This window comes from Oryx dammah, unplaced genomic scaffold (genome assembly GCF_014754425.2).
Source record: "Oryx dammah isolate SB20612 unplaced genomic scaffold, SCBI_Odam_1.1 HiC_scaffold_1, whole genome shotgun sequence".
NCBI classification, from domain to species: Eukaryota; Metazoa; Chordata; class Mammalia; order Artiodactyla; family Bovidae; genus Oryx; species Oryx dammah.
Window position 1 is genome coordinate 61942822 of NW_024070185.1, and position 24096 is coordinate 61966917.

At 39.5% G+C, this 24096-nt stretch overlaps 1 protein-coding gene across 1 annotated transcript; it reads right to left on the minus strand.

Moving 5' to 3' along the window:
* Positions 1-3215: 3215 nt before the first annotated feature.
* HEMGN (hemogen) lies at positions 3216-13983 on the minus strand. Its single transcript, XM_040238718.1, has 4 exons — positions 13849-13983; positions 11896-11994; positions 5962-7065; positions 3216-3322 (listed from the first exon to the last, which is right to left on the minus strand). The coding sequence occupies exons 1-4, from the start codon at positions 13925-13927 to the stop codon at positions 3216-3218; spliced, it is 1389 nt and encodes a 462-aa protein (XP_040094652.1). The 5' UTR covers positions 13928-13983.
* Positions 13984-24096: the final 10113 nt, after the last annotated feature.

The following is a 24096-nucleotide window of genomic DNA, read 5'->3' on the forward strand; positions in this document are numbered from 1 at the left end:
GCTGTGCTGGCGGATGGTGCCAAGATTGAGCACGCGCAGGGCGGGGGCGCTGGGGGAGTGAGGCTGCGGGCGGGGTATGTCAGAGGCTACCACTAGGTGGCGGTTAGAGGTTGGAGCCCTTATTCCGCTTCTGAATCTGTGTTTTGTGCTGTCTCGCACGCACCCGCTTCAGTTTTAGGGTCCAAGTTACCGCCCTTTCCATTGAGAACAAGTCGATGAATATTTATGCATAAAGATACTCGAAATAATAAGCAACCTACTCATCCAACACATGACGCTAATTTTTAAATAAAAAGAATATGTATATACAGTTATCACATAGCGAGATGACGGGATGTTAAGAAAACGTTAATACTTCTTGAGTAGTGGGAATACACAGATGGTCGTTTATAACTTCTCTGTATGCTCCCAATTTTTCCATAATAAAAAGGATGTTTAGTCAGAAAAGAAACCCAAATAAACCTCGTTTCAAATCTAATGGATGTGTAGCTCTACACCAGACTAGGTAGGGATAAGAAGTGGGGACTATTCCTTGTGCTCTGTACCTCACGAGAACTGAAGTGAGAATGAAACTGAGTCAACGGCCATATACATTGGGATTGTAGTGGTTGTTTTGGGGAAGCTCTAAAAAGTTGAGGGCCTACAAGAATCAGTTTTCAGCCCCTGCAATGACCAGTTACCCCTGCAGCGCTAGCCTGGCCTCTTACGTGTGTGTGTGTGTGTGTGTGTGTGTGTGTTAGTCGCTCAGTTGTGTCCGACTCTTTGTGACCTCATGGACTGTAGCCCGACAGGCTCTTCTGCCCATGGAATTCTCCAGGCAAGAATGCTGGAATGGGTAGCCATCCCTTTCTCTAGGGCATCTTCCCCACCCAGGTACTGAACCCAGGTCTCCTGCATTGCAGGCAGAGTCTTAACCGTCTAAGCCACCAAGGACTCTTACCTACTTACTTGTAACCTCGTCTCCCACCTGTATATTTATAAAGTTTCTCTGTATACTTAATTCTAATTCTGAGTTTTTTATCCTGTTTTTTTCTTGGGCTAGGGGAGGGAGAGAGACATATTGCTTGCAAAACAAATTATTCAAGATCGTAAAACTCCACAGATTTAAAGTTTAACAACCATGAAAAGCTGTTCCTAAACATGTTCATTTATCATTAACTAATAGACCACTATCAGACAATAACCATCAGAAGGAGTCAAAGATTTAAAGAGAGGATTATGGGTTTTAAAACAAAAACTTTTAAAAGTGATAAAATTCATAACCCTACATGTCCTCTGATAGGTTTTTTCCACACGAAATTTGGAAAAGAACACCTTTATTCTGTTTTCAGGAGGGAACAGTTCTGGGCAGCTATGAAACAAAAGTTGACAACTGTTGAGCTTTTTGCACGATGTAAAACTGGGGCCGTAATGGCTGCAATTTTCCACTAGATGGGGGTGTTGCTAAAAGTGATAGTCGCTTTGTGGCCCAACAGAGGTATTTGCCTTCTTGGCCTTAGATATACACAATGAAAGTCACGCCAAAAATACGATACCAAGTGTGACATGTTCTGAAATGCATAGTAGACTTGGAGACACTGATGAGGTAGATTGTTACTGGATTTAAAGGAAAAAGTTCTCTTTATGGAAAGCAGGAACTTAAATATGTAGCACTTTCATTATATGATTTGCAATTTTTATTATCCTGTCTAGAGAATATATGATTATATAAATAACAATTATATGTGATTACTTGTAGTTTATGATACAACCTTTTCTCTAGAGGTAGGATCTAAGAATCTGCCTTTTAAAAAAAACAAACCCTAAATGATTCAAAGTAGGTATCGGCCTACACTTTGAGAAACACTCCTCAGTATAATGATTCTTTTTTTTTTTTTCTTAGTTGCAGCCTGGAGGATCTTTGTTGTGGTGTTCATACTTAGATGCCCCGTGGCATATGGGGTCTTAATTCCCTGACCAGGGATCAAACTGTGTCCCCTACACTGGAAGGCGGATTCTTAAGTCACTGAACCACCAGGGGTGTCCCAGTATAATGATTCTTAATCTTTCATTTGAGTGAAGGATCCTTCTGAAAATCAATTAAAGCTTTGGATCTTATCACACATCACATTAGATTTAATATCATAAGATTCATGTATTTTAAAGAATAACCATTGCACCCACAATGAGAGGAGGGTAAGCCCAACGTAGGGCTAGATGGATTCTCGCCAAACTTTAATTCTGCTATTCCACATGGACCCTGCATTAACTATAGTGTGTTGCTGCAGTTCTTGAACATATTGAATTCACCCTTCTTTGTGTCACAAACAATAAAGCTGCTATCCTCACCTATAATACCAATCTTCTCCAACTTTCAAGGCTCCACTAGTGTAATTTTTTCAGGTCACTCTGGCAAAAAAGTGAGTATTCCTTGGTTGTATCTTCTATCCAAAGAGCATCAGCATTACTCTCTTCTTTTGCAATATTTGTTTTCTGTTTTATTCCTCCACAAGACTAGATTAAACTCCTAGTAGGTAAGGACTATGTGTTATAGGTCTTCTGCCCCTCACAGTGCTTACCATAATGCTGTCCGCACATTTAAACTTGTACTAATGATTTAATGTACATTTTGCACAATTACAATATTTTAAAAGTAAAAATAGAAAATCAAAATTCAAATATGTAAGTACATACATCACTCCAAAATATCTTTAAAGAAGTCCTAGAATGATAAGAATTGTTAAAATTATTAAATAACTAAAAGCTAACTTAAGCCTGCATAAAATTTTGATACTATTGTCACATTAATAATTAATCAAAGTTTACAAGAAATCTATATACTTCCCCATATTTTAATTGCTCAGCCTTAAAAATGGAAAAAAGGAGGGCTTGATAATTTCCCCCAAGAGCAAACATTTCTTTGATTAATTCTTAAGGGGAGTAAAACAATTAAGTTTGTTCCCACCACTGTCCTCTCCCCAGATTACATACATACACATATGTGCACACACATACACACTAGCAGAATATTGTCTATGTGGTAGAGCCTGAGAAAAAACATTAATTCTCGCTTTCAGATATAGTCTATATATCTATAGACTATATATCTATAGGCGGGGAGATACTGTTAAAATGTTAACGAGTATTGTAGAGATTTCTACCATATTTTGAGAAAATCACACATATGATGTACTGAGATGTGTATTTTGTTGGATGACTATGATGGTTGAACATTATTAAAACAAAACGTAACTATAGATGTCATTTTCTGGGTTACTCTCCTGAGGCACATTTGTAATTTCTATTATCTCTGGTTCTTCTGCTTTGGGATTTTCCTTCATTTCTGTAAAATAAAAAAAATATGAAAATAGATTCAATAAACGGTATTGGGACAATTGGCTATCCATTTGGAGAAAGAAAACTACCTCATACTTTGCACAGAAACAAATCTCAGATGAATTAAAGATTTCAATATTAAGATCCAATAAATGTTGTAGAAACATAGAATATTTCTTTTAATCTTAAGATTTTAAAAGCCTTTCTAAGCAGACCACAGACTAGAAGCCATAAAGAAAAAGATTGACAGGTTTGTATCATTAAAAACTAAAATCATGACAAGTTTGTGTAACTAAAAACTAACATTAAAATTTTGGTCATATAGATGTCCAAACCTCTATAAACAAAGTTAAACCACAAACAACAAGAATAAAAATGTTTATGACTCAACTTATATGTAGGCAAAGATTTAATAACTATTATTTAAAGAGATTTTTAATTAAGAAGATAGATATCCAAAATATAAAATGGAGCAAGTATTCAAACAGGTGATTCTCAAAAGGAAAAACTTAAATTCATAATAATCTTAAAAGTAAGCCTGGTAGCATAGATCATCAAAAAAAGTAGAAATTAAAACAATTAGGTTGGTTGGTCTTTAAAAATCTAGCAGATAGGTGCAGATTTTTAAAACATAATTATGTGCAGTGTTGGCAAGGGCATGGGGACTAGGCACTTACATAAATTCTTGGATTCTGTGAATTGCTACATTTGGGCTAGTCTGACTGAATGTATCCAGACTAAATGCTGGTACCCTTTGGCCCAGCAATTCAATTTCTAGGAATTTATCCAAGGAAGTAATCAGATCAACTTAAGCTTTCAGTGCCTTAGTCTCCTTATCTATAATATAGGGACATATTATTCATCCACTCGGGTTTCTAACATTGAATAAAGTAATTCACAAAAAAATGTTTAATAGAGAGATTGGCAGATAGAAAGTGCTATAATAAATTTTAAACAACCGTTACTTCCCATGATGTTCATTGAACACTGTTATAATAGTAAAACTTGGCAGTAACCTAGGTGTTCATCATCATAAGGACTGGTTGAATAAACTGCTGTGTATATAACATAATACTGGATGACTGTTACAAAGATGTCATTAGGATGGCCACAATATACATGGCATGTGAAAAAAAGCAGGTTATAAAATAGAACGTTATTGTACCATCTCATTTGCTAAAACAAAAACTTAACATTGGGGGTCAGAGATAGGAAGTGGTATCATAGGGTACTTTATAGTCACTTAGATATTGCTTTAATTTATTATAATGAACATTTATAATTATCATTATAGCAATTTTATAATCAGCAAAAAGGAAGACATTTCTACTTGTTTGGCAAGACAAAGAGAAAACAAGATAAGCATTAATTGCCAAAAAGCATAAAATAATTAATTAATTGCCTGTCTTAACCTCACTGGGTTTAGAACAAAACCCTGAGAATCTGGTGCTATGTTGATTAGAGCTGCGTCTCCAGCAGGGGACTCCTGTCAATACAGGTAGTGTTTCATATGTCTGCTTTTACTGTAATTTTAAAAAGGTATTTCCTCAAAACCTATATTGCTTGGAACCCAACTTAAGCCCAGGTTTTTGTTGCACTCATATTTTAGGAGGAAGAGAAAATAAGCTACCAAAGGAATTTCTTTAGAAAACAATTCCCTGGGGATAGACTGCTAGGCTCAGCCCATTTTCTACACCGAGAACAGGACTGAACAAGGAGAGCCAAGGCTCTCAGTTATGTCCCTGCTGCTGCTAAGTCACTTCAGTCGTGTCCGACTCTGTGTGACCCCGCAGACGACAGCCCACCAGGCTCTCCCGTCCCTGGGATTCTCCAGGCAAGAACACTGGAGTGGGTTGCCATTTCCTTCTCCAATGCATGAAAGTAAAAATTGAAAGGGAAGTTGCTCAGTCGTGTCCGACTCTTCGCGACGCCATGGACCGCAGCCTACCAGGCTCCTTTATCCATGGGATTTTCCAGGCAAGAGTACTGGAGTGGGGTGCCATTGCCTTCTCCGTATGTCCCTGAGACAAGTAAAGTTGAATAATGGTCACATTGTTTTTAAAATACTACGCTTTTCAGGGACAAATATTGAAATAGAAAGGTAAGCCTGTTAACTCCTATAACAACAAGTTCCCTAGTATCAGGATCCTATTTTATGTCTTTGTATCTTTCTCAGTACCTTGTACCATGAATTTACTTGCCTTTAGTTTGCCAGGAAATGTTAATTTTCTAGGAAAAAAAAACTTTATTCACCAAGATTTTGTGTTAATATAAATGTAATTGTCCAAAATATTTTGCACATAATTGACTCTACATAGGGTTCATTTTTCTTCACCTACTGAAGCTTCCCAAAATGCATAGTATGTATAGGTACCCACTATATACACTTATAGTTTCAATTATTTTCTTTAAATTACATGGAAATATACCAAATATATATCAGTTGAATGATAAACATTTTTCACTTAAAACTGGACAAAGACATGAAAGATACCTGTTGCGATAACTGGGATAACCCAGGATTGTCACAGAAGGCTATAAATCAGTGCTCCAAGGGAGAGATGCCTATTTGGTGCTCTGATTATGAACAGGGAGCAGTTAAGAAATGGCAGTGTCACTAACTTGACCCCAGTAAGAAACCCATACCTTGAGGAAAAGTATAATCATCCTTAGCATCTTCCTGGTGTGCTTTAGGATCCTGGTCTTGGGGTCCACCTATTTCCTGGCATAGTTTGGGAAAGCATTCTTTAGGAACATCTTTGTCTTTATATGTCTTAGTAGAGAGGTCTTCAGGCCCAGGTGTTTCTTGGTAAATTTCAGGTGCATAGGCTTCAGGTCCAGCTGTTTCTTGGTATATTTCAGGTGCACCATCTTCAGGTCCTGGTGTTTCTTGGTATATTTCAAGTGAATATTTTTCAGACCCAGGTGTTTCTTGGTACATTCCTGGGGGATATTTTTCAGGAACAGATGTTTCTTGGGTTGTTTTATGAGAGAGGGCTTTAGACACAGCAATTTCTTTATACATTTTATGAGAAAAGTCTTCAGGTTCAACTGTTTCCTGGTGTATTTCTGTAGAAAGCTCTTTAGGCACAGCCATTTCTTGCTGTGTGTTAGAAACAAAGCTTTCAGTCTCAACTATTCCTTGACCTGGTTCAGAATCGGGTTCCTCAGGCTCAGGTCTTTTCTGGTATGTTTCAAGAGTGGAGGCTTTGGGCACATCTGGTTTGGGGTGTGCTTCCGGAGAGCATCCCTCCAGGTCAGTTGTATCTTCAGATGTTTTCGAAGAAAGGACTTTGGCTGCAATGGCTTCTTGGCATGTTTTAGGAGAGACGTCTTCAGGCTGAGCCATATCACGGAACATTTTGAAAGGCTGGTCTTGAAATATAGCTATTTCTTGGCACATTTTAGGAGAGAGGTCTTCAGATTCAGCCCTATCTTGGCTTATTTCAGAAGGGTGGTTTTGTACCGCTATTGCTTGGTACTCAGAAGAATTTTCCTGAAGGATAACACTTTCTTGACCTACTTCAGAAACATGTTTCTCGGGCACAACTCTTTGTGGGGACACTGCCGGAAGGAGAGCTTTGGTCACACTCCCAGGTGGCTCAATTTCTTTCTCTTCAGGTGCTGGTGTTTTCTCCATCATTTCCCTTTCTAACTGTGATGGAAGCTCCACCTTCATTTCTGTATTTTGTTGTCTCTTTCTGCCTCTTTCATTTCTTTTCCCTGTTCTTTGCCGCTTGTGTTTTTTCTCTCTATGGAGAAATCAGAATTACTATCAAAAATAGGACTCCAGAATTCAAATAAATGTTTGGCAGTAACTGTTCCAGGACTCCCACCGCCTAGTGGCGTGACTTTGAACAAGCTACTTAATCTCTCCAGGCCTCAATCTCCGTGTGTGTAAAATGAAGAAGGAGTGCTAAATGTTCTCAATTGTCCGGAGAGGAAATGACCCTTAGGACTTTTTTGTCTTTGATGACTGGTTCAACAAGCACCTTCTTAGTGAGCAGTGTGTGTGTGTGTGTGTGTGTTTGAGAGCATATACTTAAACTTTGGTTATAGAAAATGTATCACTGATGTTATAAATGAACAGATTGGCATTCTGTTTTACATAATAGTCTCTTTGGGTTTAACCTGTGTGAATTCGTTTCTCTGTGCCGGTGGGGAAAACTGATATGATTGTGTTGCTAAATCTGCAATGCAGCCCTGATTCACATCTGTGAAGCCTGCAGGTGATGAGCCTGGCTTGCTCATTTAATACAGTGTCTTGTGTAAAATAAGCTAAGAGGCTGCAGTGTGAGTCAAATGAGATGTAGTATAAGCCGGGTCCAAAGCTACAAAAACATGTTCTTGAGGTAAAGCAGCTTGGTGAAAAAGTGTGAGTGGTCATATTACACCTACTTTGAACTGATAGTTTAAGATCTAGAAGATGGAAAGATATGCATGATAACTGCAGCCAATGACAAATTGTTGCTGCTACTGCTAAGTCGCTTCAGTCGTGTCCGACTCTGTGCGACCCCATAGACGGCAGCCCACCAGGCTCCCCCGTCCCTGGGATTCTCCAGGCAAGAACACTGGAGTGGCTTGCCATTTCCTTCTCCAATGCATGAAAGTGAAAAGTGAAAGTGAAGTCGCTCAGCCGTGTCCGACTCTTAGCGACCCCATGGACTGCGGCCCACCAGGCTCTTCCGTCCATGGGATTTTCCAGGCAAGAGTGCTGAAGTGTGGTGCCATTAGGTATTGCAAATATAACCAAATACAGAAGGCTAATACAGATGGATTGGCGGGGCAGGGCAGAGGGGACTATAAATAAGCATTTCACCACTTTCTAAACTTATTGAAACTCTCTGTTCCATGCTATCTGCCCCATGGAGCCTTCTCTAACAGGCCACAGGACTGAAATGCTCTCCATGCTTACCACTCCTATAGGATTTATTATGAGGATTATGCTTAATGGAGAAACCCAAATTCTTTTAGTAAACTAGACATTCTTTCGAGATGAAACCAGTGTTTTATACACCTCTGCAGTTCTCACAGTTCATGCACACTCAAAAAATGTATACCCTACTCTACTTTTGCTGTGTCTGAAAAATTCCCATAATTAATTTTTTTAAGACTGTCTCATCAAAACTAGTTTGAAGTCAATATTTTAAAAGTTTATATTGTAATAATATAGTTTAAAAGAAATATTAAAAATAATATAGAAGGTAGAAATAATATGATGATATGCAGGTAAAAATGATAGCTCAGCATTTTGAAGTTTAAGTCCAAGTAACCAAGGTAACAAGATAAATTATAAAATCCTTATTAGCAAATTTTTAAAAGATGATGTATAAATTTTTAAAATTTTAAATGTTTTTAAAAACTGATGTATGTGAATTCTTCAGGAAACACTTATTACCCTAGAAATTAAATCCTAAATAACTTGTTATGTAGGTTTCTATATGAGGGAGTCTGAGTAATACACTGTTTCATGTTATTTCCAGTAGTTTCTCAAAAGATACAAATATATCTGTGTGGTCTAAAATTTAATCTCTTCTCTTAATTATCAGCCGTGTGATCATGGGCAAGTCAAACTCTCTATGCCTCAGTTTCTTCACAGGTAAAATGGAATAAATAGTATCTGCCCAGCCTCATGTAGTTGTTGTATGAGCATGTAATAACTTACATGATGAATTGTCCAAATAGAAATCTGAACTCATATTAATATAGAATATACCATATATATATATGGTGCTTCCTCCATGTCAGGCACTGTTTTAAGTAATTTACTTATTCTGTCATCTCATGTAATCTTCACATAAACTTATAAGGCAGATACTATTATAATCTCCATTTTGCAGATGAGAAAACTGAACCACAGTTTTCTGAGTAAGTTGCCCCAGGTGAAATGGCTGGGACATGAGGGAGCTAGTCTTCATATCAAGTCATCTGACTTCAGCCACCGGGCTCTTAACCATTACACTCTGTCCTTTCTCTCTGGAACTGAGGTTTCACTGTAGTGAGAACAGCCGTCAGCAGTCTAGAAATACATCACAACAGCAAGGCCAGCCCAGGTTCACTAAGGTTCCACCTACTCCTGTGATTTCTTCAGCCTTGAACCCCTCCCCCAACCCAATGAGCATAGAAACCCAATTCTAAGAGCATACTGAAACCAGCCTCTTCCATTTCTTGAGTCAGGGCTCAGCAACCAGCTCAAAGGGATTGATACATAAACCTAAAGACCAATTTTTAAATAAACTGTGAGAAAAGCAAAGTGACAATGCACTGTTTCTCCATAGCAGGTACTTGCTGCTGCTGCTGCTAAGTCGCTTCAGTCGTGTCCAACTCTGTGCGACCCCATAGACGGCAGCCCACCAGGCTCCCCCGTCCCTGGGATTCTCCAGGCAAGAACACTGGAGTGGCTTGCCATTTCCTTCTCCAGTGCATGAAAGTGAAAAGTGAAAGGGAAGTCGCTCAGTCGTGTCCGACTCTTTGCGACCCCACGGACTGCAGGCCACCAGGCTTCTCCATCCATGGGATTTTCCAGGCAAGAGTACTGGGGTGGGGTGCCATCACCTTCTCCAGCAGGTACTTGGGAAGCCAATAATGACCAGAAGGTTGCTTGGTGAGTATGGAATTCAGGGAGCCAACTCAGTATTCTTCAACAGAGTCACCTGTCAGAGGACCTGAGTACAGAAGTTTCCGCTACAACATATATGCATTCCTGAAAAACCTCACTTTCTGCAAAATCATGCACTAAAAGTGACAGCGCTTATGGGAAGAAAAAAATTTAGTTGGGGCAAATGAGTCAAATCCTATGCAACTTTATAACACTAGGATAAACAATAGTTGGTACAGGGAAGATAACTGGGAAAGTCCAGACAGGCAGCTTTTTCTGCAGGGAGGCAGCCTTGGGGATGGCAAAAATGCACAAAAGCACCAGTGTGAATGCGGGCTTTCAGTGCTGAGATCATGCAAATGAGGATGATGCTCTGAGCCAGCAGGGCTGCCACAGAGTTGAGCACAGGAGGAAGTGCAACCTGCTATATGAGGAGATCTCTGCAGAGCTAGTGATGTCCTTCTCTGCGGAAGGAGCCTGGATGCAGGCTGAAAAGAATCCTGTCTACAGAGCAGCCAAGTTGAAGGCTTTTTCCTTTCCTGCTGAAGTTTTTAATTCTATTCCCACCATTCTGGCTTCTTTTGACTAGGAAAAATTACAAACTAACAAAACTTCCACATTAAACTGATGCCACTCTCCTATTTACAAATTATATGTGAGCTAACTGGTGTTATAGAAACACATGTTGTAGCAGAACAGACAATATTCTGTCCACAGTGAGAATAGGAACTTAAAACACCTGCATTGTATGCTTTTTTAAAAAATGATGCTTAGAAAAATGTATACCTATGTTATTTTTGCCACTGAAGGACACATTTCTCCAAAAAAGAAGAAATACATAGCTAAACCTTAATCAAAATTTTGTAAAGGGACTTCCCTGGTGATACTGGATAAAAATCCAACTGCCAATAACAGGGGACATGGGCTCAATCCTTGGTCTGAAAAGATTCCATATACAGACAAGCAACTAAGCCTATGCACCACAAATATTGAGCCAGAGGTCATGAGCCACAACTACTGAGCCCATATGTTGAAACTACTGAAGCCTGTGCACTTAGAGCCCGTGCTCTGTAACAAAAGAAATCACCTCAATGTGAAGCCTGTGCAGCACAACGAAGAGTGGCCCCCGCAACTACAGAAAGCCCACATGCCGCAAAGACCCAGCACAACCAAAAAAAAAATTTTTTTTTTGTTTTAAAGAAGAACAGTACTTAGATCAGTGGCACTCAACTGGGAGCAATTTTACCTCCTCTTCCCCCACCCCATGAGGCATTTGATAATGTCTGCAGGCATTTTTGGTTGTCATAACTGGGGAGGGAAAGTTCTATGGGTTTCTAGAGGCCAGTGATTCTCCTACCCACAGCTTTAGTGACCCCAGCATTGAGAAACCCTGGCTCAGATGGATGTTGTACTGTAGCTCTTTGGGTTCCCCTTTCCTACCTCCAAGCAAGCAATACCTCTGTTTTCAAAGTTATATTCTACATGGGGCCATTAGACGCTTCCCTCCTTGAGACTCCATACAGCTGACTTTGGACACAGGAACTCTCAGACTCTTCCATCACTCATTTACAGACAGTGCTTTGGTTTACTCCTTGGAGAGTTAACTATACTCATTAAAGAAGAATTTTACTAATAGAAAGCTTGGAGAACAAGCTTGGGAGTCTTCTCAATGGTATCTCCTACTCCCAACAACAATGGTTACATTACTAAAGTGGTTGAACAGCAGATCTCTCTACAATATACATGATTTCATCACCTGGTCAAAGAGAGCAGCAACAAGACTGTTCCCATCACTTTACTAGCTGTGTGACTTTAGGCAAGAGATTTAACCTTCAGAGACTTGGTTTCTTTCTTTTTTTGGCGGGGAGATGAATATGGATAACAGCTCCTGATTTGTGGGATTGTTGGAAAGATAAACTATAGTGTATAAAAGTTCTCAGCATGCTAAGTAAATATCAGTCCCTTCTCCCTTGCAGTGATACTATACCGAAATTGCCATTGTGAAGTTTGCTTTTCTTGTGCTTCAGCTTTTCTTTTTCTGAGTTGCTCTCTGTTTCGCAAACTCCAAGTTCCAATGACTTCTGTAGGATCAAAATGAAAGTTATGAGAGAGAGTGATGAATTACGGCATTAACAGCAAAAGAGTCCTATAGCAAAATGATAAAATTCCCTTGAGTGTCTAAGTTTTTCTCCTACCCTTTTGAGGACAAGGACTACCTCTTATTTATCCTTGTGCCTCCTGAAGAATGCCTGGGAGCAAACATTCAGTCAACATTTTTTAAATGAAAAGATCAGTATTTGTACATAAATGTGCTATTAATTTCTTCAAAATAGTGTGCATATTGTACAAACATAAAAGTAAAGGAAAAAACCAACCATGTTCTGCCATCCTTAACATTAAAACCTGCTTTCATTTCATTCCTTGTACTCATCTGGTGGTGGTTTAGTCGCTAAGTCATGTCCGACTCTTGCGACCCCATGGACTGTAGCCCGCCAGGCCCTTCTGTCCATGGGATTTTCCATGTATTCATCTAGCCCCTATATTAAAGTTGCAATGATTGCATACCACAGTTTTACCATTTATTAACCATCAAAAATAAATTCCATCATCTAGTCCTCATAATTGTAACTCTAGTGACTACATGACATTTAATCAAGTTGATGTATTCTCATTTATCCACTCATTCCACTTATACTGAACATTTAGGTTCTTGCCAGTTTGTTTGTTTTGTTTCGTTGTTGTTGTTGTTGTTGCCACTGTAGATCAACTATCATAAGCATTTCACACACAGATTTTTTTTTTCTTTTGTATTTTTTTCCTTTGGATGATGTTTCTCCAAGTTCTTTGGAATATTAAAGTTACTGTCAACAACAGTTCTGTTGCCATCCAAGACTGTGAAAAGTTAATGGGTCTTTGATGTAGAACTTCTTAGAGCCAGTGGAATGATTTCAAATTTGCACTGGGACCTCCCAAAGCAAACATACCTCATGGACCATGACACCTTTTGATTTTAGAACAGCAGTCCTTAATGGTGAACTTGGATGGGGGAAAATTATACCTTTATTTTTACCAATCTAAATGCCTATTTCCTTCAATTATGAATGTAGATAACAAACCACAGTGATTTTAGCAGAATATGACTTTGTCACAAAAAGAAATTGTGGATTTTTTTCCATATCACATTACAGTTATTACAGATACCTTAGAATATCATTTATTTGAGATGAAATATTTGATTTGATACAGTGGTAATGAGATCCACTCATGGATCTTATTATTTAATGCACCTGTAAATAAGCACATATTATATCACAGTTTTATTTTGATACTTTTATTAATATAATTGCTTCCTTTGTAATCATATGTAATTAACTTTATGTATTTAAAAAATTTAGTCTAAGAAGGTGTCTAGAGTTTCATCAGAAAGCCAAAGGGATCCATGGCATATAAAATGTTTAAATCACTGTCTTAAGGCCTAGGGTTCTGCAAAAGCAGCCAAAATGCTGCTTTAGGGTATATCCAAAGACTAAGATTAGTCAATCAACAGAATAAACACTCATAGTTCTTGCTACTAATTGCCAGATACCTTTCCAAAAGTTACACTATATTTGTGCTACATATATGGCTGTACTTGTTTTACCACACCATCCATTATTGGGTATTTTCATTATCTTATATATATATAATTATTTATTTATTATTTAAATAATATATATATAATTATTTTTTTATTATTTCCTTGTGTTTCTCCTGCTTACTAGAATCTTAGTGCTAGAAGTCAGCTCAGAAAGTTATATAGCCCCTATTCTTCCTTTCTAATACATGAATGTACCCACCCAATGATGCCCCTTTTTTGCCAGACCCATACAAAGAGGAAAATAATCATAGCCCAATCCTTCCCAACAGCCACTGTCTCTTAAGGTTTCTTTCATTACCTGGAACATGGGTCTCTTCTTGACGAGGATCAGGTGTCTGATGGAGCTTTGAGAGAGATTGGTCTTTTCCCAAATCCATCTTGCTGCAGTATCTTCCTGCTTTTGGTCTGACTTCCACAAGAAGCCTTTTTTAAAATGTCAAAAGTAACTAACAGTTAAAAAACACACACATAGACGAGTTCACTTGTCACTTGACTTCCCGCCTTAAAGTTTTATCTAGCTGGACCACAGCTGTTGGCTACTTCTACTTTCTTTATCATCCTGCACAGGTGTGAGCAGGGTTGTGGCTGATGCTATGTCCTCGTCCTCCAGCACAGTGGCTAGTTACACAGGCAGCCCTGCAGCCCCAGGCTAGTATACCCCAGCCTCTGGGATGGCAGCCATTTTTCTCTGCATGCTAAGAAGTGCTCTAGTCTGATGTTCCTTTTCACATACAGAGGTGGCATAGCATAGGAAGGAATGAAGTCTAGCACTTAACCAGCTCAATATCCTTGAACAAATCACTTCCCCTTTTTGCGACTCTTTCTTTATTTGCAAAGCAGGTAAATAATTCCTGACTTGTCCACCTCATATAGATCTTGTGAAAGTGAATATAATGAATATGAAAATTATAAAGATGTGAAATTAATCTTGCAATGTCTCCCTGTATGTGGCGTTTTTTCACCTTAATTGTATGCAAAATAATGGAAAGTCTTGCTGTTAGACTTAGATAATAGACAAAAAGATATAAATTAGGAATTCAAATTTGAACCCTCTTCTGCTCACCAGATCATTCATAAGTGACTCAAGACAACTAGTGAAATCCTCTGTATTAATCCAGGGAAGGTCAAAAAGCATTTCTTAATGAAAGTATCAGCACATTATGTCACAGAAATTAAGTTGAAACCAAAGGAATCACCTGTCTTCAATTGGTCACCCCATTTGTGAAGGCAAAGGGGCACATAGCACCAGAATTGTTCGCCTAGGAAAGGAACACGGACTACCTCCTGATATGGGCCACTAGTCTGTGAGATAAAGGGTTAACAATGTGTCTGGAGTCAGATGTTGAGTTGAAGAGTGTTTGAATTCCAGTGTTGCCACATTCCCTAATCCAGTTACCTTAGGCAACTTAGTTTTGGAGCCAGTATACTCCCTATAATATGGGACAATATTGGTATGCATCTCATGAGGTTATTGGGATGATTGAATCAAACAATGTACTGGACCTTCCCTGGTGGTCCAGCGGATAAGAATCCCCTCCCAGTGCAGGGGACATGGGGTCCATCCCTGATCCGGGAGGATTCTGCATACCAAGGAGCAACTAAGCATGAGCACGACAAACTAAGTCTGCGCTCTAGAGCCCACCAGCCTCAACTACTGGAGCCCATACACCTAGAGCTTGCGCTGCAATAAGAGAAGCCACAGCAATGAGAAGCTCGTGCACCCCAACAAAGAGTAGCTCCTGCTCACCGCAGCGATGAAAATCCAGGGCAACCAAAAATAATAAATAAATAAATAAAATTTTAAAATAATAAAAATAAAAACAAAACCTGGAAGTGTTAAATTTAAAACAAACAACAACAAAAAAACAATGTACATAAGGCAGTTTATAGGTGCCTGGCATATTGAATCCATATCTCGCCTGCTTAATAAATGTTTACTTTTCAGGCAAGAATACTGGAGTGGGTTGTCATTTCCTCCTCCAGGGGATCTTCCCGACCCAGGGATCAAACCCCCGTCTCCTGTATCTCCTGAACTGCAGGTGTATTCTTTACCTGCTGAGCAATCAGGGAAGCCCTTTAATAAGTGTTAGCTGCTATTATTAGTAATAAAAATATAGTGGCAAGATTTTGGTAAGTCAAGTCACAGTTTAAATGTTTTAAAGAAACTCAGAGAAAATCTGAAGGAAATTCTTCATGAAGAGAAAACCTTTATCATGTGAATAGATGCCCTCCACATCCATAGACTCATAAGGCTTTAGCATCCTCCTAAACCATCTAGTCCCTCCTCCTATTTTATATACAGAGAAATTGAGAACCAAGGAGGGGAAGGATTCACCTGTCCTAAATTTTCTTACTTATTGCTGTCAGCACATCTTACTGATTATAAGGTGGGTCATCTTGCCATGCTTGATCTTACCTGAGTAGGAAAATGTATGTGTGATGTGAACATATGAGAGAAGCAAACTTCTTAAACACACTGAGAATTCTATAACAAGCACTCCAGGACTTACCACCAAAACTTAATGTGGAATTTAATGACCAGATTCTAAGCTCTAGCTTTAAGTTTCTTGGTTCTGCAGACTTTCTCATAAGTAAATCTCTACCTGAAAACTCAGACAGCTTCAGGGAGTCCCTATTTCAAGAAGTCCTAAAGGAAATGTAAAGTGTGATTTGTAATTTATCTCATGGTAATTTTTAAATTTTCAGATACAGGTTTTAAAAACTCAAATACAGGTTTAAATAACTTTGAAAATTATAAAATAAGAGTGTTTTATAATTTGAACAGGGATTTTAAATACTAGTGGCCTTATTTGAGATGTTTTAATTCTGACTGATTAGGTTATTTCTTATGATAATGAAATAAGATAAGCTTTTAGAATACTTTTGGGGCACCTTACAGAAGATGCAAAATTACTTCTTAAATACAGTTATCCTTAAAGCTTCTAAGACCCAGTTCAGTGATTCAGCAAACCTTACTGAATGTCTCCTCTGTGCCAGGTACTGAGCAAGCTGTCAGGCTGCAGAGGTGAACAGATGTTTGTCTCTGGGTCCTGTGTACTGTGGACCCATAGAGATATGCACATCTTTATTGGAGGGAAATAACATTTAGACTCTCTACACCCTGCTGCAGCCTCCCCAGGCTGATTCCACCCCTGCTTCATGTTCTGATATCTAGAAGCATAATGTGGAGGGACTATGTGAAGGTGGGGTCTCAAGTTAACAGTAAAATTAGGCAGCAATATTGGGTGGAGGGAGCTGGTGGAGGGAGTTTGGAGCAAACAGATTGGAAGTCACGCAAGGTGTCTCTGGTTTGATAAGCAGGCCACAGCATGAACTTGTCTGGAACAGAAATAGCCACATAGTAAGTTCACAAGCCATAGTTCATTGTCCTTTCCCTCTGCAGTGAAGTCTAGAGTAGTTAGCGGAATGTATCACAGAATGTTAGGCATTAAAGACTGAATATTTTTAACAAATGCTGCCTCTTTCTAGAGTTATTTATATATCTACAAGATACCTCTCTCTAGGCCACAAATTCTCTGAGGGTGGAGACCACTCCCGATTCACCTTTCTATCCCCAAGTTATAATATAGTAGGAGGCTTGGCCCAGAGCAGTCCCCATAAATGCCCTCACTCCTGTATGCAGTGCCGGCTTCATGGGCGTGCAGCCTGTGTCAGAGGGGCTGACGCTGCTGTGACTTAATTATAGTAACACCATCATTTGTTCCAGAGTTCTTTCTACTGTCAGTCATTCACTGGCCCTGCCCCATGTGCTGAAGACATAGCAGTTAAACGATAAGTCTCTGCCCTTACAAAGCCTACATGCTAATGGGAAGAAATCAACAAGATGCATATAAATAAAAAGATGTATTAATATCAGATGGTGGTTAGAGCTTTGGAGAAAAGTGAGCAGGGAATAGGAATGAGGATAGGATAAGGAATGAGGGAGAAAAGCTGCTGGTAGTTGCTATTTTAAACAAGGTAACAGTTGAGCAGAACTGGAGGAGACTGAGGGGCCAGCTAGGCAGCCCTCTTGAAGGACATATCAGCAGAGAGGCAATGGTGAATGGCCCAAGGTGAGGGAGTGGCAGGAGGGAGGTTCTGAGAGGGAGCTTATTGTCCCTTGTAGGGATTTCGACTCTGAGAGATGGATGATCATGGGATGGTTCTGAACAGAGGACTGATTCCAAATGATATATATATATATATATATATATATATATGGCTGTGCCACCCAGCATGTAGGATCTTAGTTCCCTGACCAGGGACAAAACCCAGGCCCCCTGCAGTGGAAGTGTGGAGTTTTAACCAGGGAAGTCCTTGACATATTTTTAAAGGATTATTCTGTCTACTGTGTGAAGAACAGACCATGGGGACAGGGTGAGGAGGTGGAAGCAGGGAGACCAATTATAAGGATCATGCATAATCTAGACAACTAAGGCTTGGACTGTAATGGGAGTGGTGAAGAAGTGGTCAGACTCTGGAGTAGCTTACAAACTGGATATGGAATGAGCGATAAAGAGGCAAAGACAAGGTTTTGGTCCGATCAACCAGAAGGATGGAGTTACCATTAACAGATGAGGAAGACTGGGAGGAACAGGGTTGCAGGAGATGATCAGGAGTTTAGTCTGGGACATGCTGATAGACTAAGGAGAAAACAGCAAAGGAGCAGCCAGTGTGGGTGAAATAACCAGGGAAGTGCAGTGTTCTGGAAGTCAAATGGAAAAACTGTTTCAAGGAGGGAGTGATCAACTATATCAAATTGTGGTAATAGGAAGGTAGAAGAAAGATTGAGAATTGTCCTAAGAATTTAATTAATTATGGACTGGAGCCCAGAAAAGTTAAGTGACTTGGCCAAGGACACACAGGCAGGACCAGTGACATAATTTACAGCGCCCAGTCCAAAATGAAGATACAGACCTCCTCCCTCAAAAAGTGTTAAAAATTTCAAGACAGCTACAGCAGAATATCAAATGCATCACAGGGTCCTACTTCCACATGTGCTTGCCTGAATCTTTGCAGCAAACTTATAAAAGAGCTGTTAGTATCCTCATTTTCCAGAGCATGGCACTGGTGCTCAGAGTGTTGAGTGGCAGTCTCCGTGTGAAACCTGAGCCTACAGCCTCCAAGTCTGGCCTTCTTCCTACTTAGACACTAGATATTGAGGGAAAGAATTGCTTTCCTGTCTCCTGCCCCACGCGGAGCAGGCTTAAGTATTGAGGCCCTGTTCATGCACGTCAGAGGTCTGGTTGAACTGGGCAGATGTGGAAAGAGGGAAACATGCTGCTAAGAACTTCTGCCCTGGGACTCTTTATGACAGGGAGGAAAAGGGAGCATTGGATACTATTCAGTGAGAAACAGGACTTGATAAAAAAGTGCCCCCAAACTCATGTAGTTTTAGGTCACATTGATAGAAATATAGAAATGAGGATGGTCACGTCACTATACGTTGGCTTGTCATCCCATACGTGGAAGGTTATACTCTGAAGACTGCATGAATGGGATTTGAAAGCATGTAGGAAAAAAAAGCAAGGGATTTGGGGCTCTACCATTTCCTGCTGTGTAACTTGAAGGGAAATTGCTCGATTCTTTCTGGTCCTCAATTTCTTCCCTTATAAAACAGAGGACAAGTAATACCTCTCAGGGATTCTGGGAGGATAGAAGAAATCGTGAGAGCTTTCTATAAAATGAAAAGCACTGCGCAGACAGACATGCCATAAACGCGGGCAGCATTAATAGTATTATTAGAGAGTTCTTATGATGCACCTGGGCATTTTCCTGAAGTGCTTTTGGGTGGAAAAAGCAAAGAAAGGGAAGCTATCATATGCCTTTTTTCCCCTTAGTGTTCTTTCCTTGCTAAAATACTTTTTCAAAGCTTTTAAATTCTTTTCTAAGAGTTGATCAAGTTTTGTTTTCCTGAGTGGAGAGGGAGAATTTCTCAGTTTCCTCTTGTCTCATAGCCTGTTGATATGTGATAAATAAGTCCCCTGTCTCTGCTGAAACAGATGCTGCCGTACACATACAGATAACATGGTCTCAGACTTTAGAATGGCTGTAACCTGACTTTCAATCTAGTTTGTTTCGAATTCCCTCCTCTGGCCTCCTCCACCAATATTGCTTCCTACTTCTTAATGTATAGACGGTAAGCATCTCTGGATAAACACTGATGTGTGGTCATTTAACTGGGGAAGAACAATACTGCTCCCACCTTGATCCCCCATCTCATCGCTGTCCTTACATTCCTGAACTTTCAGAACTAACAGTATACGCTCATGTCTACCGCTTCCTTTTCCCCACATCACTTCTTCTTTCCTTTGCATCTGCAATCTAGTTTTCTCTTCCACACATTGTTCGCTCATAAGTCAGCAATGACTTCCTAATGGCCAACTCTGGTGGTCCCTTCTCAATTCTCTCTATGACCTCACTGTAACTCACAATTCCTCTGAATGCTTCTGTCACTCTCTTCTTGGTTTTGGTAGTAATGTTCTTCATCCCCCCCTCCTCCCCGTCATCTCCCTCCACACACTTCTCTTTCACTCTTCTAGCTGTGAGAAGTACTACTCAAGGAGAGGATCTCTTCTCTCTCACTCTTAGACAGTCAATCCAACTGTATACCTTTAGCTATTCTCTCTATGCAGATATCTTCTAAATAATTATCAGTCTGAGTTCTAAGATCACATTTTCAAGTGTCTCTTGAATATCATTCTTCACCTGAATATCCCACTGCACCTTAAACTTAGCATATCAAAAAGCAAAAATATTTTCCCCCTAAAGCCAGGCTCTCCTGTGCTTTATTTCTGCCATTCTTAACTATTCTGCTACAGAAAAGTAAAGAGCAGCACCATGCTCCTGGCTGTCCTGTTCTAATTGGCGATCCAGTTCAGAATTGTCTTTGCCTCTGCCCCTTCACTTGGCTATTCACATCCAGCTGGACACAGTTCTGTGAGTTCATTCTTCTCAGTGTCCCACATGCCCATTGCTTTTTTCATTCCCTAAGCCATCATCCCAGTGGGGGATCTCAACTTTTCCTTGGAAGTACTGGAGAAGCTTCTTAAGTAGTTAATTTCCTTCTATCTCTCCTCACTTTCCCCAGATTGTCCTGCACAAACAGCCAAAACATTTCCCATAAAATAAAGCTGGCTCTGAGGGCTTCCTGGGTGGCTCAGTAGGGAAGAATCCACCTGCCAGTGCAGGAGACATGGGTTTGATCCCTGATCCAGGAAGATCCCACATGCCAGGAAGCAATGAAACCCGTGTGCCATAACTATTGAGCCTGTGCTGTAGAGTTCCAGAACTGCAATTACTGAGCCCATGTGCCACAGCTACTGAAGGCTGAGCACCCTAAAACCCATGCTCTGCAACAAGAGAAGCCACTGCAATGAGAAGCCTGTGGATGACGATGAAGAGTAGCCCCTGATCACCACAACTGGAGAAAAGCCCAAGCAGCTATGAAGACCCAGCACAGTCAAAAATAAATAAATAAAATTTTTTAAAAAAGAAACTTTGGCTCTGAACTGGTCACTACCCTGCTTAGAAGCCTGTAAAGTCTCAGTATTACCTGTAAAATAAAGACTAAATTTTCAGCCTGGTATTTAAAGTCAATTTCCCAATCCTCTCTCCCATTACTTTCCTGAAAATACCCAATGATCCAGTCAAATAGTGCCACTTGCCCTCCCATTTTGGCCTTGACTCTATCTAACACCCACAGTACCTTTACTCACACCTCCTGGCTGTTCAGTGCTCCTCCCTTGTGTCTACGCATCCATATAGTGAGTGCCTCTATCACAAAGCCCTTGATGATGATAATGATGATGGTGTGCTGGTTACTCTACAGACCATAATAGGCAGTGACATGTTACAACATGCTACAAATACTTGAGATCACTTAATTCTTCTCAGGAGTATTATCCCCATTCCTCTGAGGAGGAAATTATGGTTTAAAGAATTTAGATTACATGTCAAGGTCACATAAGCTCATAAATGCTGTAGTTAGGGCTCAAGACCAAAGCAGTCTGACTCCAAAGTTCACAGATTTAAGCATTCATTCTTGTCTACTACCTCTCCTACATAGAGGTGATTTCTCCTTTCTGAGCTGAAGTGTCACTTGATCTGAGCCTCTTTATGATAAATATCATGTAATGTTTTTCATCTTACTGTTCATGTACCCATATCTATTCTATAATATTCATTCAGTAAACATTTATTGAACACTTACTTCACGCCATCCCCTTTACTAAGAACTGGAGAAGAAACAGACAGGAGTCCTTTCCTCCAAGGAACTTAGGCTAGTTGAGGGTGGTAGACCACAAGTAACTAAATTTAGAATATAATTCAGTGTGATAATTTCAATATCAGTATTTCAGGATGTTCTAAGAGTAGAGATAGAGTCTTTAATTTTGCTGTCATAGAAGTGGAAAGATAAAGATATTAAATAGTGCATCCTCTAGCTGTAATTCTCTTTAATTGTAACTTCTTTGGAATGACTCTACATTGGTCAACAAGTAGAACTGGGAAAATGATGAGGTTCTATGTGTGTTTTCTTCACTTTACAATATTATTAACCCTTTCCCCTTTTATTATGGAAATAATAATAGCCAATATTTATTGAGTACCTGCTTGTCTTATCCCAGGCAGTCGCCTAGGTATGATATCTTTACATATGATAGTTTGTTTAGTCTTTACAACAGCTTTTAAGGCAGGTACTATTGATATCTCTATTCTGTAGATGAAGAAACCAAAGCACAGGTATTGAGCCTGTGCCCTAAGTCACACATATAGTAAGTGGCAAAATTGGGTGGTTTGGATCTAGGAGGCCATTTGCTTAACCACCTTACTGAACTGCCTCTCAATTCTACTCCTTTCATATTTAATAGAATAAGGCAGAAATATATTTTCTTTTTCAGTCCCTTCTCTCTTTCTTTCCCTTTTCCCTCTCCCTCACCCTCTCCCTCTTTCTGCAATTTGTTGACTATGTAATCTGTGCCCCCAAAGTATGTAGGGTGCTGGGAATACAAATCCAAATAGAAACCTCCATAGAAAATTAAGGGAACACAGAGGTGGGACATCCAACCAAGATGAAGAGATGAGGTCAAAGGAGTCTTCCCAGAATATGTGATCTCGAGCTTAGTTTTGAGAGTGAATAGGAATTTGCTACTATGACACAGCCAGGCTCAGAGGAACAAACACAGGCTCCAGAGTCAGATCTAAGTTCATTCAAATCAGGTTCTGTGCGGCCAAGATATTCCAGCATCAATTCCCTCATATATGAAATGGGTATTACTACACTTACCTTCCATGACTATTATGAGAATTCAGAATGATGACTCTTAAGGACTTCCCTGGCCATTCAGTGGTTAAGACTCCACCTTCCAATACAGGGGCACAGATTCAATTCCTGCTTGGGGAATTAAGATCCCACATGCCATGCAGTGCGGCCAAAAACAAACAAATAAATAATTTTATAAAAAGAATGATGACTGTTGGAAAGCATCTGGCACATAGCAGACTTTCCTGCTCTGGCTGTCATTATGATTGTTCATAATCTCAATAACAGTAAGTGAAATAGAGCCATTAAATAATAAAGCTAAGTGAGCCATGAGAGTTATTTTATAGAGGGAGCCAATGTCATACAGGCCTAGTGGCAGCTGGAACCTGAATCCAGATCCTCTGAGAATTCTACCATTTTCCCTTTACCTGACTGCTATTCCGAACCCTTCTGTCTACAAGTCAATCTACCTTATCCCCTGGTTTGATGAAGTATTTCCCAAACTTTCCAACTGTTACATTCTCTCTTCATGATTTTTGCCATATTCTTGTCATAACATCTTCTGTATTATTATTTATTTAATGATTTCTTCAAATAAACTTATTTTTACTGAAAGTGTTTAAAATGAAAATTTCATATCACCAATGTCAATGGAAAACCAACAATATCACCTGTGAAGTCACAGGTTTGTGGTATAACAAATTCTTCTAAGGCACATTCAAATAAACACCAAATTATTAAAGTAAAAGATATTTCATCTGAAATTTTCTGTACTACCCCAAGCGGAATGAGTGCATACCACCTTTTGAGAAATGCTAGCTTATGCAATTAATCACTGAATTCTTTTTATTTCACAGAATTTCTAGATCATGTCCAAATTATCCTAAAACCAAACTTCCCTTTACAGTAACTCATTTATAATTCAAAAGGGACAGAACAAAAGACTCAAAATCATTCCCTGTCCTGCCACTGACCCACTGTTATTCATATCAGCTACTCTCCGCAGGGTCTCTAGTTGAACATTAACCTCTCCCATTTTTGCTCTTTCTTTATCCCTTGGAGTTTTAGCTACTCTGGCATAGAATATGTACTAGTACCTAACATGATGCATTCATCTTTTAAAAAATATTTTTTCATAATTTAAAAATATTAATTAACTTGGCTGTGCTGGGTCTTCATTGAGGCGAGCGGGGGCTATTCTCTAGTTGCAGTGCTTGGGCTTCTCATTGCAATGGCTTCTCTTGTTGTGGAGTACAAGCTCTAGGTGCACAGCTTCAGTAGCTG